At 44.9% G+C, this 19,411-nt stretch overlaps 1 protein-coding gene across 4 annotated transcripts in view; it reads right to left on the reverse strand.

Annotated features, from left to right (window-relative positions):
• LOC126278187 (protein croquemort-like) overlaps positions 1 to 19,411 on the reverse strand; it is a 717,452-nt gene that overhangs the window by 101,744 nt on the left and 596,297 nt on the right. For all 4 annotated transcript variants that reach the window (XM_049978100.1, XM_049978101.1, XM_049978099.1 and 1 more), the window contains exons 3-4: positions 18,896 to 19,056; positions 2,678 to 2,819 (exon numbers count right to left, since the gene is read on the reverse strand). In XM_049978100.1, the coding sequence (XP_049834057.1) occupies positions 2,678 to 2,819; positions 18,896 to 19,056 (303 nt within the window). The remainder of the gene's footprint in view (positions 1 to 2,677; positions 2,820 to 18,895; positions 19,057 to 19,411) is intronic.

Here is a 19,411-nt window from a genome sequence, read left to right on the forward strand (position 1 = left end):
TTCAATGGAAGCGCAATTTCTGTTTTAATATACACAATAACTGTTGGTCAGCGGCTCATTGTTTCTACAAAGAGATCCGCCCAACTCCATGAGGCGCCTTGCTTCCCAAGCAGTGGTGATTCAGACAAGAACTCGTGATGCCTTCTTGTGTTTGCTTTACGAAGTGCAAAGGGTTAAACCTAACCTAAGGACATCATACACATCCATCCCCGAGGCAGGATTCGGACCTGCGACCGTAGCGGTCGTGCAGTTCCAGAGTGAAGCGCCTAGAACCGCTCGGCCACACCGGCCGGCTTTAAAACCAAGTCTCATCATCCTATATTACCTATTAAAAACAATGTACCTTCTACAAGCTTTGAAATATTAACTAGTATCTACGGTAATATTTATTATTAATGTAAATTCACAAAAACTTCCAAATATAGGCTAGGGTCAACAGTGTATTGACACTTCTAAAGTTCATAATTGCACTCACCCAGGCGAAGAAAGATTTGCTACACGTTCAGTTTTAACGATGTGGCAACCTTATACTCCGCTGCAAAGGTTACCAGCATAGCATTCTGTTATGGGGAATAATTATAATGTTTGATTTGTGGGGTACTCAACTCTGTGGTCATCATTGCCTGCACGAAGTCCCAATATTTTTCACACTCCAATTTTTTACATAGTCCAATGTAGCCACTGTCACGAATGATGGGGGTGGTGGTGGTGGTGGTGGTGGTGGTGGTGGATCGATCGATCATGGTGGTGGTGGTGGATGGATGGATCGATCATGGTGGTGGTGGTGGTGGCGGTGGTGGTGGTGGTGGTGGTGGTGATGACACAAATACCCAGTCCCCAGGGGGAGAGAATCCCCAACCCGACCGGGAATCGAACCCAGGACCCCGTGATCCAGTGGTAGCAACGTCACCCACTAGACCACGAGCTGCAGACTTTTATGGCGGACAGAAAAGCATTTGTTCGTAACTGAACATCAGCGTGCCTCACAGAAATACTATTCTGTATCTGATGTCAGCACAAAAATTGTACTGTCGATTTTTCTTCATTCAGCTTTTTCAACAAACGTATACCTGCACACGATTGACAGCAAGTTGGAGGAATGTGCATGCTAGGGGGCTCTGTTGCAAGACCTTCATGAATGCAGTCGTAATAAATCTTATCGGAGGCCGAACGGAGTGCCGCAATAGTCTGCACACTGAGTTCGCATTCGGGAGAATGGCGGTTCAAATCAGCGTCCGACCATCTACATTTGGGTTTTCCATGTTTTCCCCAGCGGTCAGCAGGAAAATGTCGCGATCATTCCTTTGAAAGAGCACAGTCGATTTCCAGTAGATTCACGTCCCCGTGATCTAAAAAAATCCGAGCTTACCTCATCTCTAACGATGAGCCGTTAAACCGTATTTTTCTTTTTCTCGTATTTAGGAAGTTATTTGGTTCTATACTGTTTATTGTCCTCCACTCGTGCCTTTCATTCCTACCGGGGAGGCGAACAGCCCGTATCTGTGTAAGTTCCTTGGATAGTGAAACGTGTTCGCTGACCAAAGAAGACTACGTAAGCCACCTAGTATCGCATGTCTGGGGACAGGATAAGATAGAGAGGATGGACAGACGGAGGGGAGGAGAGAAAGGACAATGAAAGGGTAGGAGGGGGGAGATGCATTAGTCAGGTGGAAAAGGAGGATGGAGAGGCGGAGATGGCAAGAGGCGAAGGAGGATATGGTCAGAAGGATGGTGGAGGAAGATATGATCAGAGGGAGGGAGTGGTGGAAATGAACGAAGGGGGAGGGGGAGAAGGAGGAGGAGGAAATAGAAGTAGAAGGAAGATGTCGACATAGAAAGGAGGAGGAGGTATGTTCAATACACATGGCTAACATATACACGAGCAAAGCCGCGGGAAAAAAGGCTAGTTATATGATGATTTTTGGGAGTGCCATAGCGTGACAATTTCTGCACCGCTTAGCCGCAACCACTTTTCATTTATGTCCTGCTGTACCCTTTAAATGTTTCACAGCTTATAATTGGCACCTGCCATGTTTTGGTAACTAGATCTTATTACTTGGCTAAATTGGTGTTTCAAGAATCTAAATGCTCCTTTGTAATTGTGTTTCTTCCTCTCTGTTATAGGTTTGAGTTATTTGTAATCCTGCTTAATTGTTGTTAGTATTCAGAAGGCTCCAGGAGGTGGTTAGTCAACACCAGTGAACCAGAAGTATGTGTCAGTAACAGTTCTGAAGTATGTAATTCAGTTCGTAAATGCCTTTAATTGGCTCAGTAATATCGTAGATATTAATTGAGTGAACGTCATTTTACGATTAAATGCTGAGATACGTTTTTCGAGAAGCACTAATTTTGACAGAAGCATACGCTAACAAAACTTAGTCCTAATAAGCTGGCTAAAGTCATCTGTGGTACCTTGACACTTAACTGCCTCCTACCTTACTGCCAGTACACTTTTACTTCATGGGTGCAGGACGAACTATCACCTTCTTCCACCCCTTCCCCCTCCTCCAACACAACGACCGTAGTGTCAAGCGTACTACTGCTTTGGAAATCCCATCAGCCGTGTACAGAGAAATCCCTCAGTGCCTCAGAATCTGTAGCACGGAATACCCCTGCCGAGTAGGTCAGGCCTGATGGACCGCTGGCTGAGCTGAGCAGGCGGCGGAGGTCAAATTACCAGAGCGATGATGTTCAGCGTGGTGACCTCGTCGTCGAGGGTTCCGTTGGAGTTGTCCGGGTCGAAGAACCAGCGCCGGATCTGCCGGTAGCTCACCGTGCCGTTGTCGTGCCACGTGATGTTTATCTTCTCGTGCACCTCACTGCAACAGACACGCAACTGCTAATTACGCTGACAGCATGTATATACTGAACTACATGTTATTACAAAAGCACATTTTTCAGCAACTTTTTGTCGCAATTTATGAAACACCGAGCAGGAGTACAGAGAGATTCACATTGCATCCATGTTGCTTTCAGTGGTAATACTATTTACTTCCTGGATTTAATAGGAAAAATAGCAGTTATGTAGCTAGTGTACGTAAGAACCCCGGAGAGTGCTTTCATCAGAACATGATGCCCAGACATATTTACATGTACATATTGAAGATAAGTACTGAAGTCGGTATTATGAATTGCATTTACAAATGTACATTTAGAAAGGAAATATATATAGCGACACCGCTAACATTCAAAAGCAAACAAACTTTGTAGTGTGATGTTGATGTCTAAAGGCGATACAGCAGGTATGTTTGAAGAGTGAGTCCCAATGAAGCACCAGTGGACTGACTCGGCAGCCGTCGCGATATGCTCACGGAATACTTCAGAGTAAGAGACATTAACATCACGATGTATAGCACTTCACGGCATGCACAACAGAAGCTGTAACGTTGAGTGTTCGTTTAACCCCTCCTCTTAGTTTCTTTACCAGCACTTTTCTCCTCCTTTCTGTATACTTTAGTAATCTTCTCCATTCGTTGACTTCTCTTAAGACTTGCAAGTTAATTTTCTTTCCTCTCAGCTAGTTCTTGATATCCAACTTTCGGAATCTTAGATTCCTTTCGCATGTCATCCAGGGTCCAACTGTCACTTCCATTGAGCTGTGTGTTACATATTATATGGTTGCAGCACAAAATGTTTTTCTTAGTCGTAAATTCCTGTTTTGGAATGCAATTATTCACTTCCATTAAGCGTCTATTGCCCTCTATGGTTATATTACCGAGATAACAAAATTGTTTCATCTGATGAGCTATGACGCCATTAGTTGTTATACTGATTTTGATTTGTTTCATTTTCTTCTGTAGCGCCATTACTTTCGTTTTCCGTTTGTTCAATTTTAATTTCGGTTAATTTTAGGGTAACCGATATGACCTGCTACATTCTATTCATTTATCTCTGAATCTGTAAATCTAAAAAAATTCATTCATTCCCCATTCATTTTTATTCCGTTTCTCCTTTCCTTCTTGATATGAATAGCGTCCTCAGGACATAGGACATCCCTGTCTAGCTCTTTTATAATCCTGTACTCTTCCTCTACCCCTGTTTTCTGCAGTTTCTCTGATACAGCTGATTATTCATTATTCTACTTTCCAGTTCAGTCCTTTCTGTTCATAGTTCTAAATAGTAGTCTCAATTCACATTTCAAATCCTCCTCTAATTCAATGAAGCTATCGCAACTTCATATATTCATATCCATCCTTCTCTCCAAGGCCAACAACTCCTCTTGTTCCTTTGCCTCCTCTAACTCCAAATTGGTCTTCTCCAGTATAAAACGCCACGAAGGAGTTACGATGCACACCGTATTCATACAGGTATCGACGGAAAATACAGAGCTGTAAACTTTCGAGGCCAATGGATGAATGCAGCACAACTGGCAAGGACAATAAGCAGAGGTCGCGTCGATACCAGGGCACAAAGCCTTTGATAATTTCATTCCGTGTACTCATTTGAACAGTAATTATACCTCAGACAGGCGCGTGAACAATGTAAGCACATGTCAGCATCTGAGAGAAGACGTACAGTTGGGTTCAAAGAAGCCGGTTGTAGTAATCGGCATATCGGTCGAGATTACAGTAGGGAAGACCAGGGAAGAACGTTTGGAACATTATGGTAAGTGCCCTCCAGCCAACTCTGGATTTTGACGATCTAACGCCCTAACTAGACAGAATGCTTTACGATATATCTCAGGAGAACGTACAATAACTATGAGTTAGTGTCAAGCGGAGTAACTGTTGCATAATGGCCAGAGCTGGGCCAACGCGTTACTGACTTATTCACTTTGTGAAGCTTTTTGTCTTGAATAAATCACCCCTTTTTGTGAAATCGGGATCATTCGTTTGTCTGTACATGGAAATCATATCTACCGATTTCCGTTCTAATCGGATGATTCCTTCGTACCGCGTCGCGTTTCTCGTCCTTTTATGTACTTACCTACCTCTCATTTTATCCAGCTCTTAAGGATATTAGTAAACAGCTGTGCAGACAATCGATCCGAGTCTGCAGATAAACGTTTCCCTCTAAATCTGTGGAGCCTAGTGGCGTAATTTGTCTCGGGCGCCAAATATCGCCGAGACTGCGTGGGTTCTGGCCGCGGCTCCACCGCAGCTCCCAGGCACGGACGAGGTGAACTTCCCAACATTACACGACGCGCCACTCCGCCACTGTGGCGACACCAACACACACTTTCAGACGCCGCCGTTCTGTTTCATTACATTTCCCACGAATGTTTTACACAAGCTATGGAATTACAACAAATGAATTTGAGTACAAATAAATGTGAAAACAGCGCACGATGGTTTACTTTTAAATTTGGTTTGGAACGCGTATACCATTTAATGGCACGACCAAGAGACGAAATAATTCCGGAGGCATTTCTCAACCAAAAGAGTTTCCACAGAGAAATAAGTAGGCGATGTTTGCTGTTTGACACGTTATTCATTAAGGTATTTATTTCCGTGAAATGGTTTCCTCTGTGCTGAGATGCTGATGAACATGAGCCTAGACAGTTTCAATGCCGGTCACGAGAGAAGTTTCATCATCGTCATTCGCATCCCATATAGACGATAGGAGCAGACGTACAGTTCCTGTTACCCACGCCACGCGCCAATATCCTTGATTAAATTCCGAACGTATTCCCTGCGTCTTGCAGCAAGAGAGCCTAAGAAACTACTGAAGCTGGTCTGCCCATCGGATAGCAACGCAGGGTCAGCAATTTTCTTGCCTCTTTCCTAGAAGCGTAGGCTGCATGATGTACCAAATTCAATTCCCCCTTCCTCCCTTTCTATATCCATCCATTAGAAATACGAACACATTTGAGCATTACACAAAGTACCACTTTGCAATTACATCGAAGTTGTTTTAATGGTAATACATCGTAGAGGCCTTATTAACACTTAATTCCTAGCTTACTTGCTGCCGATGATCGTGTTAACGGTGTAACGACGTATAACTAAATACCAGTACACATTCATCTATATTTATATGTAGATACAACAGCGTGGCGCGCAGCAGACTAGTTCTAGTCATTTTCCTTTCTGTATCAATAGCGAACAGAGCGAGGGGAAAACGAATGTCTATATTCCTCAGTTGTTGTTGTTGTTGTTGTTGTTGTTGTAGTCTTCAGTCCTGAGACTGGTTTGATTCAGCTCTCAATGCTACTCTATCCTGCGCAAGCTGCTTCATCTCCCAGTACCTACTGCAACCTACATCCTTCTGAATCTGCTTAGTGTATTCGTCTCTTGGTCTCCCTCTACGACTTTTACCCTCCACGCTGCCCTCCAATACTAAATTGGTGATCCCTCGATGTCTCAGAATATGTCCTACCAACCGATCCCTTCTTCTGGTCAAGTTGTGCCACGAGCTCCTCTTCTCCCCAATCCTATTCAATACATCCTCATTAGTTATGTGATCTACCCATCTAATGTTTAGCATTCTTCTGTAGCACCACATTACAAAAGCTTTTATCCTCTTTTTGTCTAAACTACTTATCGTCCACGTTTCACTACCATACAAGGCTACACTCCACACAAATACTTTCAGAAACGACTTCCTGACACACAAATCTATACTCTATGTTAAATTTCTCTTCTTAAGAAACGCTTTCCTTACCATTGCCAGTCTACATTTTATATCCTCTCTACTTCGACCACCATTTCTTATTTTGCTCCCCAAATAGCAAAACTCCTTTACTACTGTAAGTGTCTCATTTCCTAATCTAATTCCCTCAGTATCACCCGACTTAATTCCACTACATTCCATTATCCTCGTTTTGCATTTGTTGATGTTCATCTTATACCCTCCTTTCAAGACACTGACCATGCCATTCAACTGCTCTTCCAAGTCCTTTGTTGTCTCTGACGGAATTACGATGTCATCGGCGAACCTCAACATTTTAATTTCTTCTCCATGAATTTTAATACCTACTCCGAATTTTTCTTTTGTTTTCTTTACTGCTTGCTCAATATACAGATTGAATAACGTCGGGGAGAGGCTACAATCCTGTATCACTCCTTTCCCAACCACTGCTTTCCTTTCATGCCCCTTGACTCTTATGACTGCCATCTGGTTTCTGTGCAAATTGTAAATAGCCTTTCGATCTCTGTACTTTTACCCCTGCCACCTTCATAATTTGAAAGAGGGTATTCCAATCAACATTGTCAAAAGCTTTCTGTAAGTCTACAAATGCTAGAACCGTAGGTTTGCCCTTCCTTAATCTAGCTTCTAAGATAAGTCGTAGGGACTGTATTGCCTCACGTGTTCCAATATTTCTACGGAATCCAAACTGATCTTCCCCGAGGTCGGCTTCTACCAGTTTTTCCATTCATCTGTAAAGAAGTCGCGTTAGTATTTTGCAGCTGTGACTTATTAAACTGATAGTTCGGTAATTTTCACATCTGTCAACACCTGCTTTCTTTGGGATTGGAATTATTATATTCGTTTTGAAGTCTGAGGGTATTTCGCCTGTCTCATACATCTTTCTCACCAGATGGTATAGTTTTGTCAGGACTGGCTCTCCCAAGGCTGTCAGTAGTTCCAATGGAATGTTGTCTACTCCGGGGGCCTTGTTTCGACTCAGGTCTCTCAGTGTTCTGTCAAACTCTTCACGGAGTATCGTATCTCCCATTTCATCTTCATCTACATCCTCTTCCATTTCCATAATATTGTCCCCAAGTACATCGCCCTTGTATAGACCCTCTATATACGCCTTTCACCTTTCTGCTTTCCCTTCTTTGCTTAGAACTGGGTTTCCATCTGAGCTCTTTATGTTCATACAAGTGGTTCTCTTTTCTCCAAGGGTCTCATTAATTTTCCTGTGGGCAGTATCTATCTTACCCCTAGTGAGATAAGCCTCTACATCCTTACATTTGTCCTCTAGCCATCCCTGCTTAGCCATTTTGCACTTCCTGTCGATCTCATTTTTGAGACGTCTGTATTCCTTTTTGCCTACTTCATTTACTGCATTTATATATTTTCTCCTTTCATCAATTAAATTCAATATTTCTTCTGTTACCCAAGGATTTCTACTATGCTTCATCTTTTTACCTACTTGATCCTCTGCTGCCTTCACTACTTCATCCCTCAAAGCTACCCATTCTTCTTCTACTGTATTTCTTTCCTCCATTCCTGTCAATTTTCCCCTTATGCTCTCCCTGAAACTCTGTACAACCTCTAGTTCTTTTAGTTTATCCAGGTCCCATCTCCTTAAATTCCCACCTTTTTGTAGTTTCTCTAGTTTTAATCTACAGTTCATAACCAATAGATTGTGGTTACAGTCCACATCTGCCCCTGGAAATGTCTTACAATTTAAAACCTGATTCCTAAATCTCTGCCTTACCATTATATAATCTATCTGATACCTTTTAGTATCTCCAGGGTTCTTCTATGTATACAACCTTCTTTCATGATTCTTAAACCAAGTGTTAGCTATGATTAAGTTGTGCTCTGTGCAAAATTCTACCAGGCGGCTTCCTCTTTCATTTCTTTGCCCCAGTCCATATTCACCTACTACGTTTCCTTCTGTCTCTTTTCCTACTACCGAATTCCAATCACCCATGACTATTAAATTTTCGTCACCCTTAACTATCTGAATAATTTCTTTTATTTGATCATACATTTCTTCAATTTCTTCGTCATCTGCAGAGCTAGTTGGCATATAAACTTGTACTACTGTAGTAGGTGTGGGCTTCGTTTCTATCTTGGCCACAATAATGCGTTCACTATGGTGTTTGTAGTAGCTTACCCGCATTCCTATTTCCCTATTCATTATTAAACTTACTCCTGCATTTCCCCTATTTGATTTTGTGTTTATAACCCTGTAGTCACCTGACCAGAAGTCTTGTTCCTCCTGCCGCCGAACTTCACTAATTCCCACTATATCTAACTTTAACCTATCCATCTCCCTTTTTAAATTTTCTAACATACCAGCGCGATTAAGGGATCTGACATTCCACGCTCCGATCCGTAGAACGCCAGTTTTCTTTCTCCTGATAACGACATCCTCTTGAGTAGTCCCCGCCCGGAGATCCGAATTGGGGAATATTTTACCCAAGAGGAGGCCATCATCATTTAACCATACAGTGAAGCTGCATGCCCTCGGGAAAAGTTACGCCCGTAGTTTCCCCTTGCTTTCAGCCGTTCACAGTACCGGCACAGCAAGGCCGTTTTGGTTATTGTTACAAGACCAAATCAGTCAATCATCCAGACTGTTGCCCCTGAAACTACTGAAAATGCTGCTGCCCCTCTTCAGGAGCCACATGTTTGTCTGGCCTCTCAACAGATACCCCTCCGTTGTGGTTGCACCTACGGTATGGCTATCTGCATCGCTGAGGCACGCAAGCCTCCCCACCAACGGCAACGTCCATGGTTCATGGTGGGAGGGGCAAAAGGATATACAGATAAACACCCAAGAAATTTGCTCAGGTTGTCAACTAATAATGAAAATATTCAGCCTATTAAAAATAAAGCTCACAGGCATGAAGTTGATTACAGCCCTTGAAGAGCATAATGCTATGTACACGGAAGAGCCAAAGAAACTGGTACACCTGCCGAATATCTTGTAGGGGCCTCGCGAGCACGCAGAAGTGTCGCAACAATACGTGTCATGGACTCGACTAAGTTTGAATTACGCTGGAGGAAATCGACACCATGAATCCTGCAGGGCTGTCCATAAATCCGTAGAAGACGGTGGAGATCTCTTCTAAATAGCACTTTGCAAGGCATTTCAGATATGCTCAATAATTTTCATTTCTGGGGAGTCTGGTGGCCAGCGGAAATGCTTAAACTCAGACAAGTGTTCCTGCAGCCACTAGCTACGTGTGTGGTGTCGCATTGTCATTCTGAAATTGTCCAATTCCGTCGGAATGCACAATGGACATGACATGCCGGGTCTATGGATTCATGAGGTTGTCTCCACACCCGTACATGTCCCATCGCTGGTGCACCGACTATAAATCACTTTCAGACTCACTCAAATCTTCATAACCTGCCACTGTAGCAGCAGTAACCGATTTAACAACTGCGCCGGACACTAGGCTTGTAAAGGCGTTGCCGACCGCAGCGCCGTGTCCTTCCTGCATACGTATCAGTTTCTGCTGTCGGCATTGCGCACGGTTTTACTGTAGAGCTACCTTGTACGGTAGGTAGGATGTAGTGTATTTGTATCAGGAGAGGCACGAGTTTTAACGTGGGAGAAGATAGATTAACATTCTGAATTGCAGGTCACTGAACTAACAAAGCTGGACATCCGTAAGAAAATGACCATTCGTGCATGTACTGCTCTCCTAGTGATAATGTGAGTATTTTCTTTAGTCAAGCGACCTCCCATTAGGAATGTGAACTTCATTTTCTTTTATAAATTAACTAAACTCCAGGACACCGTCTCAGGCCCCAAAACTAACATTACAATACGTGGCCACGTGAATATAAACATAAATGTTGAGAATGGATTTAGAATAACATCCGAACATCTTTAACCATTTCGGCACGGCACAAGTGGCACACACTGCTAGAAGTTTGACATCAGTGTCATGTACATACGTATATAGAGAAGGGAAAAGTGTTTTATACTAAGAAGAGATCTTTATCTCCCAGGTAGTCATTCCTCCAATAAACAGTAACAGAAACGAAACAGCAGAAATCGCCCGGAGTGTCTTTCATAAACAAAAGCTATCACCGTTGATGAAATGGGTTATAACGATTCTCATTTACGGCGGTGAGGCATGGCCTTTTAAGGCAAAAACCACCCGATAACTCTGTGTTGCTCCATGAGTTAGAAATATAGACATGTTTGTAATTAGAAGTGATAAAGAAACTGAAAAGGAAGCACACCTAAAGGAAAGAAGTAATTATGACCACGTTGAAAACTAAATGGTGATACACGGGATGTGTATCTTTAGCCACGTGGATAGATAAAAAATTTCTTTGCCGCACTCCAGCAGATGAGAAAAGCCCGAGGTAGTGGACGACCTAGTGGGGTAGGAGAGCTTCGTTGGAAAGGTAGAGGGTCAGCGTAGATGGGTAACTCTGCAGACGACATTGCATTGAAAACTCTTCACGACTCCTTTATTTAACAGTGAGAGACAAATAGCTGATAATCATCGTAATGGTAAAGACGAACATTACAATGAAAACGACGAAACATATGTTGACAATGATATTTATTGAATATAAAACTTTCAATTGCTGTAATGAATGTCAAAAGACAACAACAACTACTACTACTACTCTTTATTCGCACGAAGTAATGGCCGCTATCGACAGGGGATCTCAAGTTGATTCCGTATTTCTAGATTTCCGGAAAGCTTTCGACACCGTTACTCACAAGCGACTTCTAATCAAGCTGCGGAGCTATGGGGTATCGTCTCAGTTGTGCGACTGGATTCGTGATTTCCTGTCAGGAAGGTCGCAGTTCGTAGTAATAGACGGCAAATCATCGAGTAAAACTGAAGTGATATCAGGTGTTCCCCAGGGAAGCGTCCTGGGACCTCTACTGTTCCTGTTCTATATAAATGACCTGGGTGACAATCTGAGCAGTTCTCTTAGACTGTTCGCAGATGATGCTGTAATTTACCGTCTAGTAAGGTCATCCGAAGACCAGTATCAGCTGCAAAGCGATTTAGAAAAGATTGCTGTATGGTGTGTCAGGTGGCAGTTGACGCTAAATAACGAAAAGTGTGAGATGATCCACATGAGTTCCAAAAGAAATCCGTTAGAATTCGATTACTCGATAAATAATACAATTCTCAAGGCTGTCAATTCAACTAAGTACCTGGGTGTTAAAATTACGAACAACTTCAGTTGGAAGGACCACATAGATAATATTGTCGGGAAGGCGAGCCAAAGGTTGCGTTTTATTGGCAGGACACTTAGAAGATGCAACAAGTCCACTAAAGAGACAGCTTACACTACACTCGTTCGTCCTCTGTTAGAATATTGCTGCGCGGTGTGGGATCCTTACCAGGTGGGATTGACGGAGGACATCGAAAGGGTGCAAAAAAGGGCAGCTCGTTTTGTATTATCGCGTTATAGGGGAGAGAGTGTGACTGATATGATACACGATTTGGGATGGAAGTCATTACAGCATAGACGTTTTACGTCGCGGCGAGATCTTTTTACGAAATTTCAGTCACCAACTTTCTCTTCCGAATGCGAAAATATTTTGTTGAGCCCAACCTACATAGGTAGGAATGATCATCAAAATAAGAGAAATCAGAGCTCGAACAGAAAGGTTTAGGTGTTCGTTTTTCCCGCTCGCTGTTCGGGAGTGGAATAGTAGAGAGATAGTATGATTGTGGTTCGATGAACCCTCTGCCAAGCACTTAAATGTGAATTGCAGAGTAGTCATGTAGATGTAGATGTAGATGATGAACTGTGCCGAGTGTGCCCGGTAAGCAAAGTAACCTCCAGCGAGCACGGCAGCCTTCATTAATTTGTCGCACTAACTTAGTTCTCGGATGAAGGCTGAATGGCTTTCCTGTATGGACAAACACAGCTTCTCACCGTTCCAGTCTAGCGTAAGCTGCATGTTCAGGTATTGCAGATGGAGACGAAACCTTCTGCACGGCTCTGTTAGCCGGTTAATGGTACCACCTTGAGTAGCTAACCTGTCTGTGAAGCCGCCAGGCATGTAATTTGCGGGCTGGTTTTGGAGGTCAGATTACGAAGAGGTATGAGAACGACTTTTTTTTAAACACGAACTGCAGCACTGTCTGGCGCCGACTGCTGCAACGTGCCAGTAACTTACTGCAGAGGTTCTGTGAGGCGTGCGGGCACAACAGCGCTTGCAAGGAGTTAGTTTTAAGTATTTGTGCCACAGTATTAGCAATTTCAAATACAGAAGCCTCAGTGACAAAACTAAGTGACTGGGGATTGATCATGTTAGGCCGCACTTGCTGGGGGAAATGAATTCCACTCTTTTGTAACCGAATTAACCGTAGTAAGTCCACAAATTGACTTCATCTAATTAGCAGTATTAATCGCTCAGGCTGATGATGACGGTTCAGAAGTCGAAACGCGTGGTGGATGCCCACGTCAGACCAAGTGCTCACTTTGTTGTGGAAGGTTGGGAGCAGCAGCAGCAGCAGCAGCTGCCGTCTGTTCCAGAAGCAGCGCGACTTTCGCGACCGACGGAGGTGGTGCAGTGGTAAGGGTCCTTCACACCCAGTCTGTCCAAATGCTTTTGAATGTTATGAAGACTGGAGAAACATTAACATGGTAGTTTTAATGCTGCGGGTGTTCTACACGTTTTCCCCCCTCGCCACTTGAGTACAAAACCGCACTGAACGTTTATACAACCATCTGAAACTGCCAGAAAAATCATTTTGGGATGATTCAATTGAATCAACGGTGGGTTCTTAAAGATAGTGTAAATTAACTTTGCCATGTTTGACACATTATAGTTACTGGACTACCAAGGTTTCCGGTTATAAGCCTATTGTCAAGTACATTACTGGTCGAATGTTCAGGTGCTACTGTCGCGACCATCTACGGAAAGACAGTGAAATTACCCCTAGGCGCTAAACGCTTGGACATCCACGACTCGTGTGATTCGGAGGTTTGTCTGCTCTGTAAAGTAGGATAGATGGGGACTTGTGGCATCTCTACCAAAGCAGTACAATGCTGGAACAGACACAGGTGTTCCGGAGGACACCGTTTATCATACATTGTTGAACACTGAACTCCACTGCAGAACACCTCTACTTGTTCACATATTGACCCAATTACAACTGCAGTGGGCACGGGACCATTGGGATTTGACCGTCTATCAACGGAAACGTTCGGCTCTTCGGCTGAATGGCGTTTTTGCTATACTAGGTCGACGGTACTCTCCACAAACGCAGTCATCGAGATGAACGGCGGCTCGAAACTTGCACCGCGCCACGGACGCAGTCTGGTGGGAGCTGTATTATGCTGTGGGAGACATTCTCCGTACTTCCACGGGACCTGTTGCAGTAATCGAAGACACGTTGGAAGCTGCGAACCACCTGCATCCCTTCATGCTTGATGTCTTCCCCGACGTTGATGTCTTTCAGGAGTATTATTGCCCGAGTCTCTGAGGCAGAACCATGCTGTAGTGGATATGAGCAGCACTATAGTGAAATCACGTTGACGTTCGGCGACAAAATTCGCCTAACGTAAATGCTACGAAACCCATCTGGGTCGCTATCTGAAGTCATCACCTCGTACACAAATCAGCGGCCCGTTATTTACGCCGACTGTATAACCTGTGTGAAGACAGGTCACATACCTCCACAAACCTTTTAACAAATTGTCGGATGCCTGGTAAGCAGAATCAGTGACGTATTTCTGCTATTAAGCAGGGGGTCATAATGTTGGTTAGGCATAGGATACATAATTAAGTTTGCACTAACCCCGAGAGCGGCAGTTCTACTCGGAGTTGTCTGGTTCTTTCAAATACACGGCGACTGTCTGTCGTTTGAGAGCAACTAGCAGTTTTAATTAAGGTAGATACAGCTACCATATCCGCTATTTTGATCTAATTCTCTTTAGGTTGGCACTACGGCTTCTGGATGCTCACCAGGAGCTAGATGGCAACGTTGAGTTCCCCTGTGGTCGGTTGACGGGTTCTCATAATCAGTCCGCTCTGCAACCATAGAAGAGAAGCGTACCGCTATCAGTTTTGTGGTCTGAACGGGTACCAGGAACGGCAGTTCAAAGAAGAATTTCAGTACAATACGGAAGCAATGTTTTTTCAGAGAGAAGTATTTGCCAGAGCACTGAACAGTTTGAAAGCGGTCCAACTAGCGTCAAGGATGAGGAAAGAGCGAGGCGCCCAGCTACAACCACAAATGATGCCAATACTGAGCGAGGTCATTCCTTGATTGTGAGTACCAGACGATGTGGCGAACCATAGGCGGATTAGTGAAGGTTCTGCAAACAAAATAATGCCTAACCGACTTAACTTTCACGAAGTCTGCGAGATGTGTTCCGAAACAAAACTAGATCGTCACGCTAACGAAGATGAAATGTTTCTGCAACGAATGATCACTGGAGATTAAACATGGAATCGTTACTTCGTGCCACAGAGTAAACGCCAAAGCATGTAATGGAAGCACTCTTATCTCCCGTCAAAAAGAAATTCAAGAGTCAATGTTCAGCAGAAACCTGATGCTCACAGTTTTTCGGACTCAAGGGCAGTTTTAGAACATTACCACGAAAAGGGGTCAACACTAAATAGAGACGGTTCAGTGATACGCTGTTAAGTAAGCTGAAACGTGCCATTCGATGTAAACTCAGAGGTCGATTGCCGGAAGGCCTTATTTTGTTGCAATACAATGCTCGTCCACATACCGTCGTACACAGCGTTCGAACTCTTCAGACACCGCGTTTCGATGTGTTTGAGCGCACTGCATACAAACCCCAATCCCGTCCTGTAAATTACCGCCTGTTTCATCCTAATTTGCTTTAGAACGTCGTCGACCTGAGCTCCCGTCTGCAGGTGAACTTTGGTTTTTGAAATGTTCCAACAATATTCCGTGTGGACTGCCAAATTAATACAGGTAATGAAGTCTACAGGAAACTGTGTACGATTCGCCCTCAAGCCTTTAGCAGACTAATGTAGTCAGGAGAAAAACTATGCACTGGGAAAAGGCATGATAAGGAAACACTACGTCGCACACGCAACAGACACCTGTGTAACTGAGAAACAGCGTTTTGAGGGGAGCTTCCTCTATTATCCAAAGAAGAGTGCCTGGCTGCGCGTCAGGGATGGTGCTGAGAGAATTAAACGCGCCTTGGGTACGAGCGAGTTTTCCGCTGTGCATGCGCCGGGCCTTGACACGGAACTGCCGTAATTACGAGCTCGGCTAGAATACCGCTCGGCCTGCCTGCGGTATTTTCCCGGAGTCAACAACACGCCCGCCGTGGCAGCGGCACCACGGCTTTCATTCCAGCAAACAGTGCCGCCCCCCCCCCCCCCCCCCTACCGCCGCTGAATTAGGAGAAAAATATCCAAGCAACAGTTAATACGTCACACGATAAACAAATTATTTTCATACGACAGTAAGCGCCCTTGACATCAAACGAGCTGACATACCGGTTTCCTATCCTTGCTGGTAGCTTAGCACACCGTTCTTTGGCTAGTGGGTGACGCAAATGAGTTAAGACCGTATTCAGTACCCGAGGAAAAGGAATGGAGGGGGGGGGGGGGAAGAAGTTCGGGACAAGTAGTACTGGTAGTGTCTCTTGTCGTCGCCGCCGCCGCCGCCCCCCCCCCCCCTTTTCCTCCTCCAGTCGCCAGTGGTAAGCTGCCACAATCATTGTTGACAAGCATCCAGGAGAGATCCAGATTTGCCTTCGTGGTGTTTTTACGAGGTGGGCATAGGAGAAAGCAATAAACTGGTTGAGTCCTCTAGGAACATACGCAACTGTTGTAGAGCAGGTCCCAGGCCGACGAGCAGTATTCAGACACTTGGGGCTGGCCTACACTTGCAGTGAATCTGAGTCTGGTATCTGCCTCGCATTCGGTTACTTTTATGTGGTCGTACACTTTCAATCACTTTGTATGAGCCCTCCCTCAAGTATAATGGTAGATAACTCCTGCCCCCCTCGCTCTTCTGTTGCCGTGTAATCGAGCAACAATGAGCCGTTACATCTATTTTTCCTAAATATGTAACTTATGTTTATCTTGAGGTCAACTGGCATTTCCCCCACCATACTTGGATCGTCAGCAGATCTTCCTCCATTTCTCCGCAATTTCCTAGCGTTGCGACCTACCTATATACAACAGTACCATGTGCGAATAACATCATGGAACTTTGCGCGTTATCCAGTAGGTCATTTTCGGGGTTCCCCTAACTCCCGCTACCACTTCAAAAATAGTAACTAGGAAACTATTAGAGATACACACTCGTGGTTTTCTGTAAGGCGTTTAGCAGCTACTTGTTATTTCCAAAATGTGTGTGTGTGTGTGTGTGTGTGTGTGTGTGTGTGTGTGTGTGTGTGTGTGTTAGTTTTGAGGTTTTCGGGCGCTAAAGAGCATGATCATCAGCACCCAAACGCATAGAAACAGGAACACAAGCGGTGAAGGGACGAAGACGGACAGCGAACAAGGAGAACGGCTAAAAGACACAGACCTGACGCAGTTCCAAATCCTCACACACACACACACACACACACACACACACACACACACACACACATACACACACACAGGCAAAACAAGAGGAGAAGAAACGCACTAAAAAAGGAAAGGAAACACAAGGAAAAGGGCACAGAATTCGAAGTGAAACAAGTAGGTAATCGTGACTGGCGGACCTCTCACCTAAAACGTGGCTGAGCCAGTCACCTAGCAGCACATTAAAATCCTCTCCCTAAAATCCGAGGCAACAAATTGGACAGGACACAAAACCGTAAGACCTTAACGACAGTCGTTGCGTCGTCTTGCAAAATAGAGGGCAAGTCCGGTGCCAAGGAAACCACTGCCCTCTGGTCAGAGAATAAAGGACCGTCAAGTAAAATGTGGCGGACAGTAATCTAGAAGTCACAAGCACTGCAGATTGGGGGTCCTCCCGCCGGAGTAAAAAACCATGCATTAAGGGACTGTGCCCGATGCGGAGGCAAGTGAGGAGAACATCCCACCTGCATGATTGGTAGGACGTACGCCATGGCCGCGTGGTGGCCTTGACCAGACGCAGCTTGTTTTTACCGACTGCCAGCCACTCCTCTTCCCACTGACGCACAACGCGAAAACGCAGGAGGTAGGTAACAGCATGGAGGGGGACAGCACATTTAACAACTTGAGGGAGGGAACATACATCTTTGGCAGCCACATTCGCCAGTGTGTTTCCCCTAATACCCACGTGCCCCGGCACCCAGCAGAAACAAACCTCCTTCCCCTGCCGTTGCAGGTGGAGTAGGGCATCATGGATGTTCTGGACGACCGTATCCGCCGGGTACAAGTGTTGCATGGTCTGAAGGGCACTCAGGGAGTCAGAACAGATGAGAAACCTAAGACTGGGAACACATCTCATCTGCTCCAATGCCCGCAAGATCGCAAACAATTCGGCATCAAAGACAGTAAACGCCGCAGGAAGCCGTAACTTGACGACTCGATCAGGGAAAACAACAGCACAACCAACAGAGTCCCCCTCTTTAGAGCCATCCGTAAATATTGGTACATGGTCGGGATTCTGGTCTAAAATATCGTAAAATAAGGAGGTAAGAACAATCGCAGGAGTGCACCAGCAATACAGCAAGCAGAGTAACTCTGCTCAGGGAGCAGTTCCTCGTAAGTCACACATTCCTGCAGTCACTGGTGAGCTGCGCGTTGGTTCGTGTGGAGACCGACGCCACTGGTCAGTGGATGACTTGAAGCGAGTGATTTGGATTGACTAATGACGCTGGCAATCTGATGGAGGGCTTTGGATTTGGTATGTGCCTTCAGAACATTACTTGCCATCAAGCGTAGTACCAACAGGATGATTGAAATAATTGTGGAGGCGTTTCCCCGTCATTGCGCTTAAGAAAACGCTAAATACAGAATGATATGAACACTTTCTACAGCATTGTTTAGTCTTTTACAGTAGAGGAACAGTTCGGAGATGATGACTGACTGACTGAAGATGAGAGAGCAACTTATCGAAGGTCCATGTGTGAGGCAATAGTTTGTGGGCAATAAGACTCCTGAAATGCATTGGCCTCCCAGGAGACGCGATCCGAACCACACTGAACGCCTGTGCTCCCAGCACAGTTAAAGCCGTCATAAAGGCGAGGGGTGGAAATTCCCCGTATTAACGTCCAGTGGTACATGTCCGGATATTTTTGGACAGACCGTGTATAGATTTCCAAAGTTCGGTGAGGAACTTCCGTATTTTCGATAGTTTCTGTACTTAAAGACATTGCTTGATTATCGCAGATCTATGACAAAGTTAATTTTCCTTACTTGAATCGGTACGGACCCATCTGGACGAAAGTGGGTTTCGTGTCACGGTTGGTGATCTCGCCTGGGTTGGTCCAGTTCCAGAAGTAGAAGTCCAGCTTCATGGGGACGGGCGTGTCCCGCCACAGTTTGAAGCTCGCCGACGTCGGGGATATGCTCAGCTCCTGCAACAGCGAGAAGGCACAGTACATGTAGAGCGCTCCAGTGTCGGCACGCCTATGAGAAGAAAAGTTGGTTCCGGCATATTCACTATGTGAGCACGTGTGTCCAGCCACCCCGTGCACTTGACTCAGACACCAGTCACGTAAATAACGGGATGTAGAACCTACGTCTGCTAACGTTACACTGCTCGAACTGCCGGGAGAGCACAAAGGCAATATAGGTGTTTAAAGCCTCTTCAACGTAGCACAAGATGTTTGAGAATCGGTGGAGCAGAAAACTGGCCCCATTTCCACTTCCATGATGTAAGAGGGACTATGTGTAACCAAACAAGTCTTCAGGGACATTACTGTTACCACC

Source organism: Schistocerca gregaria, chromosome 6, assembly GCF_023897955.1.
Source record: "Schistocerca gregaria isolate iqSchGreg1 chromosome 6, iqSchGreg1.2, whole genome shotgun sequence".
NCBI lineage: Eukaryota > Metazoa > Arthropoda > Insecta > Orthoptera > Acrididae > Schistocerca > Schistocerca gregaria.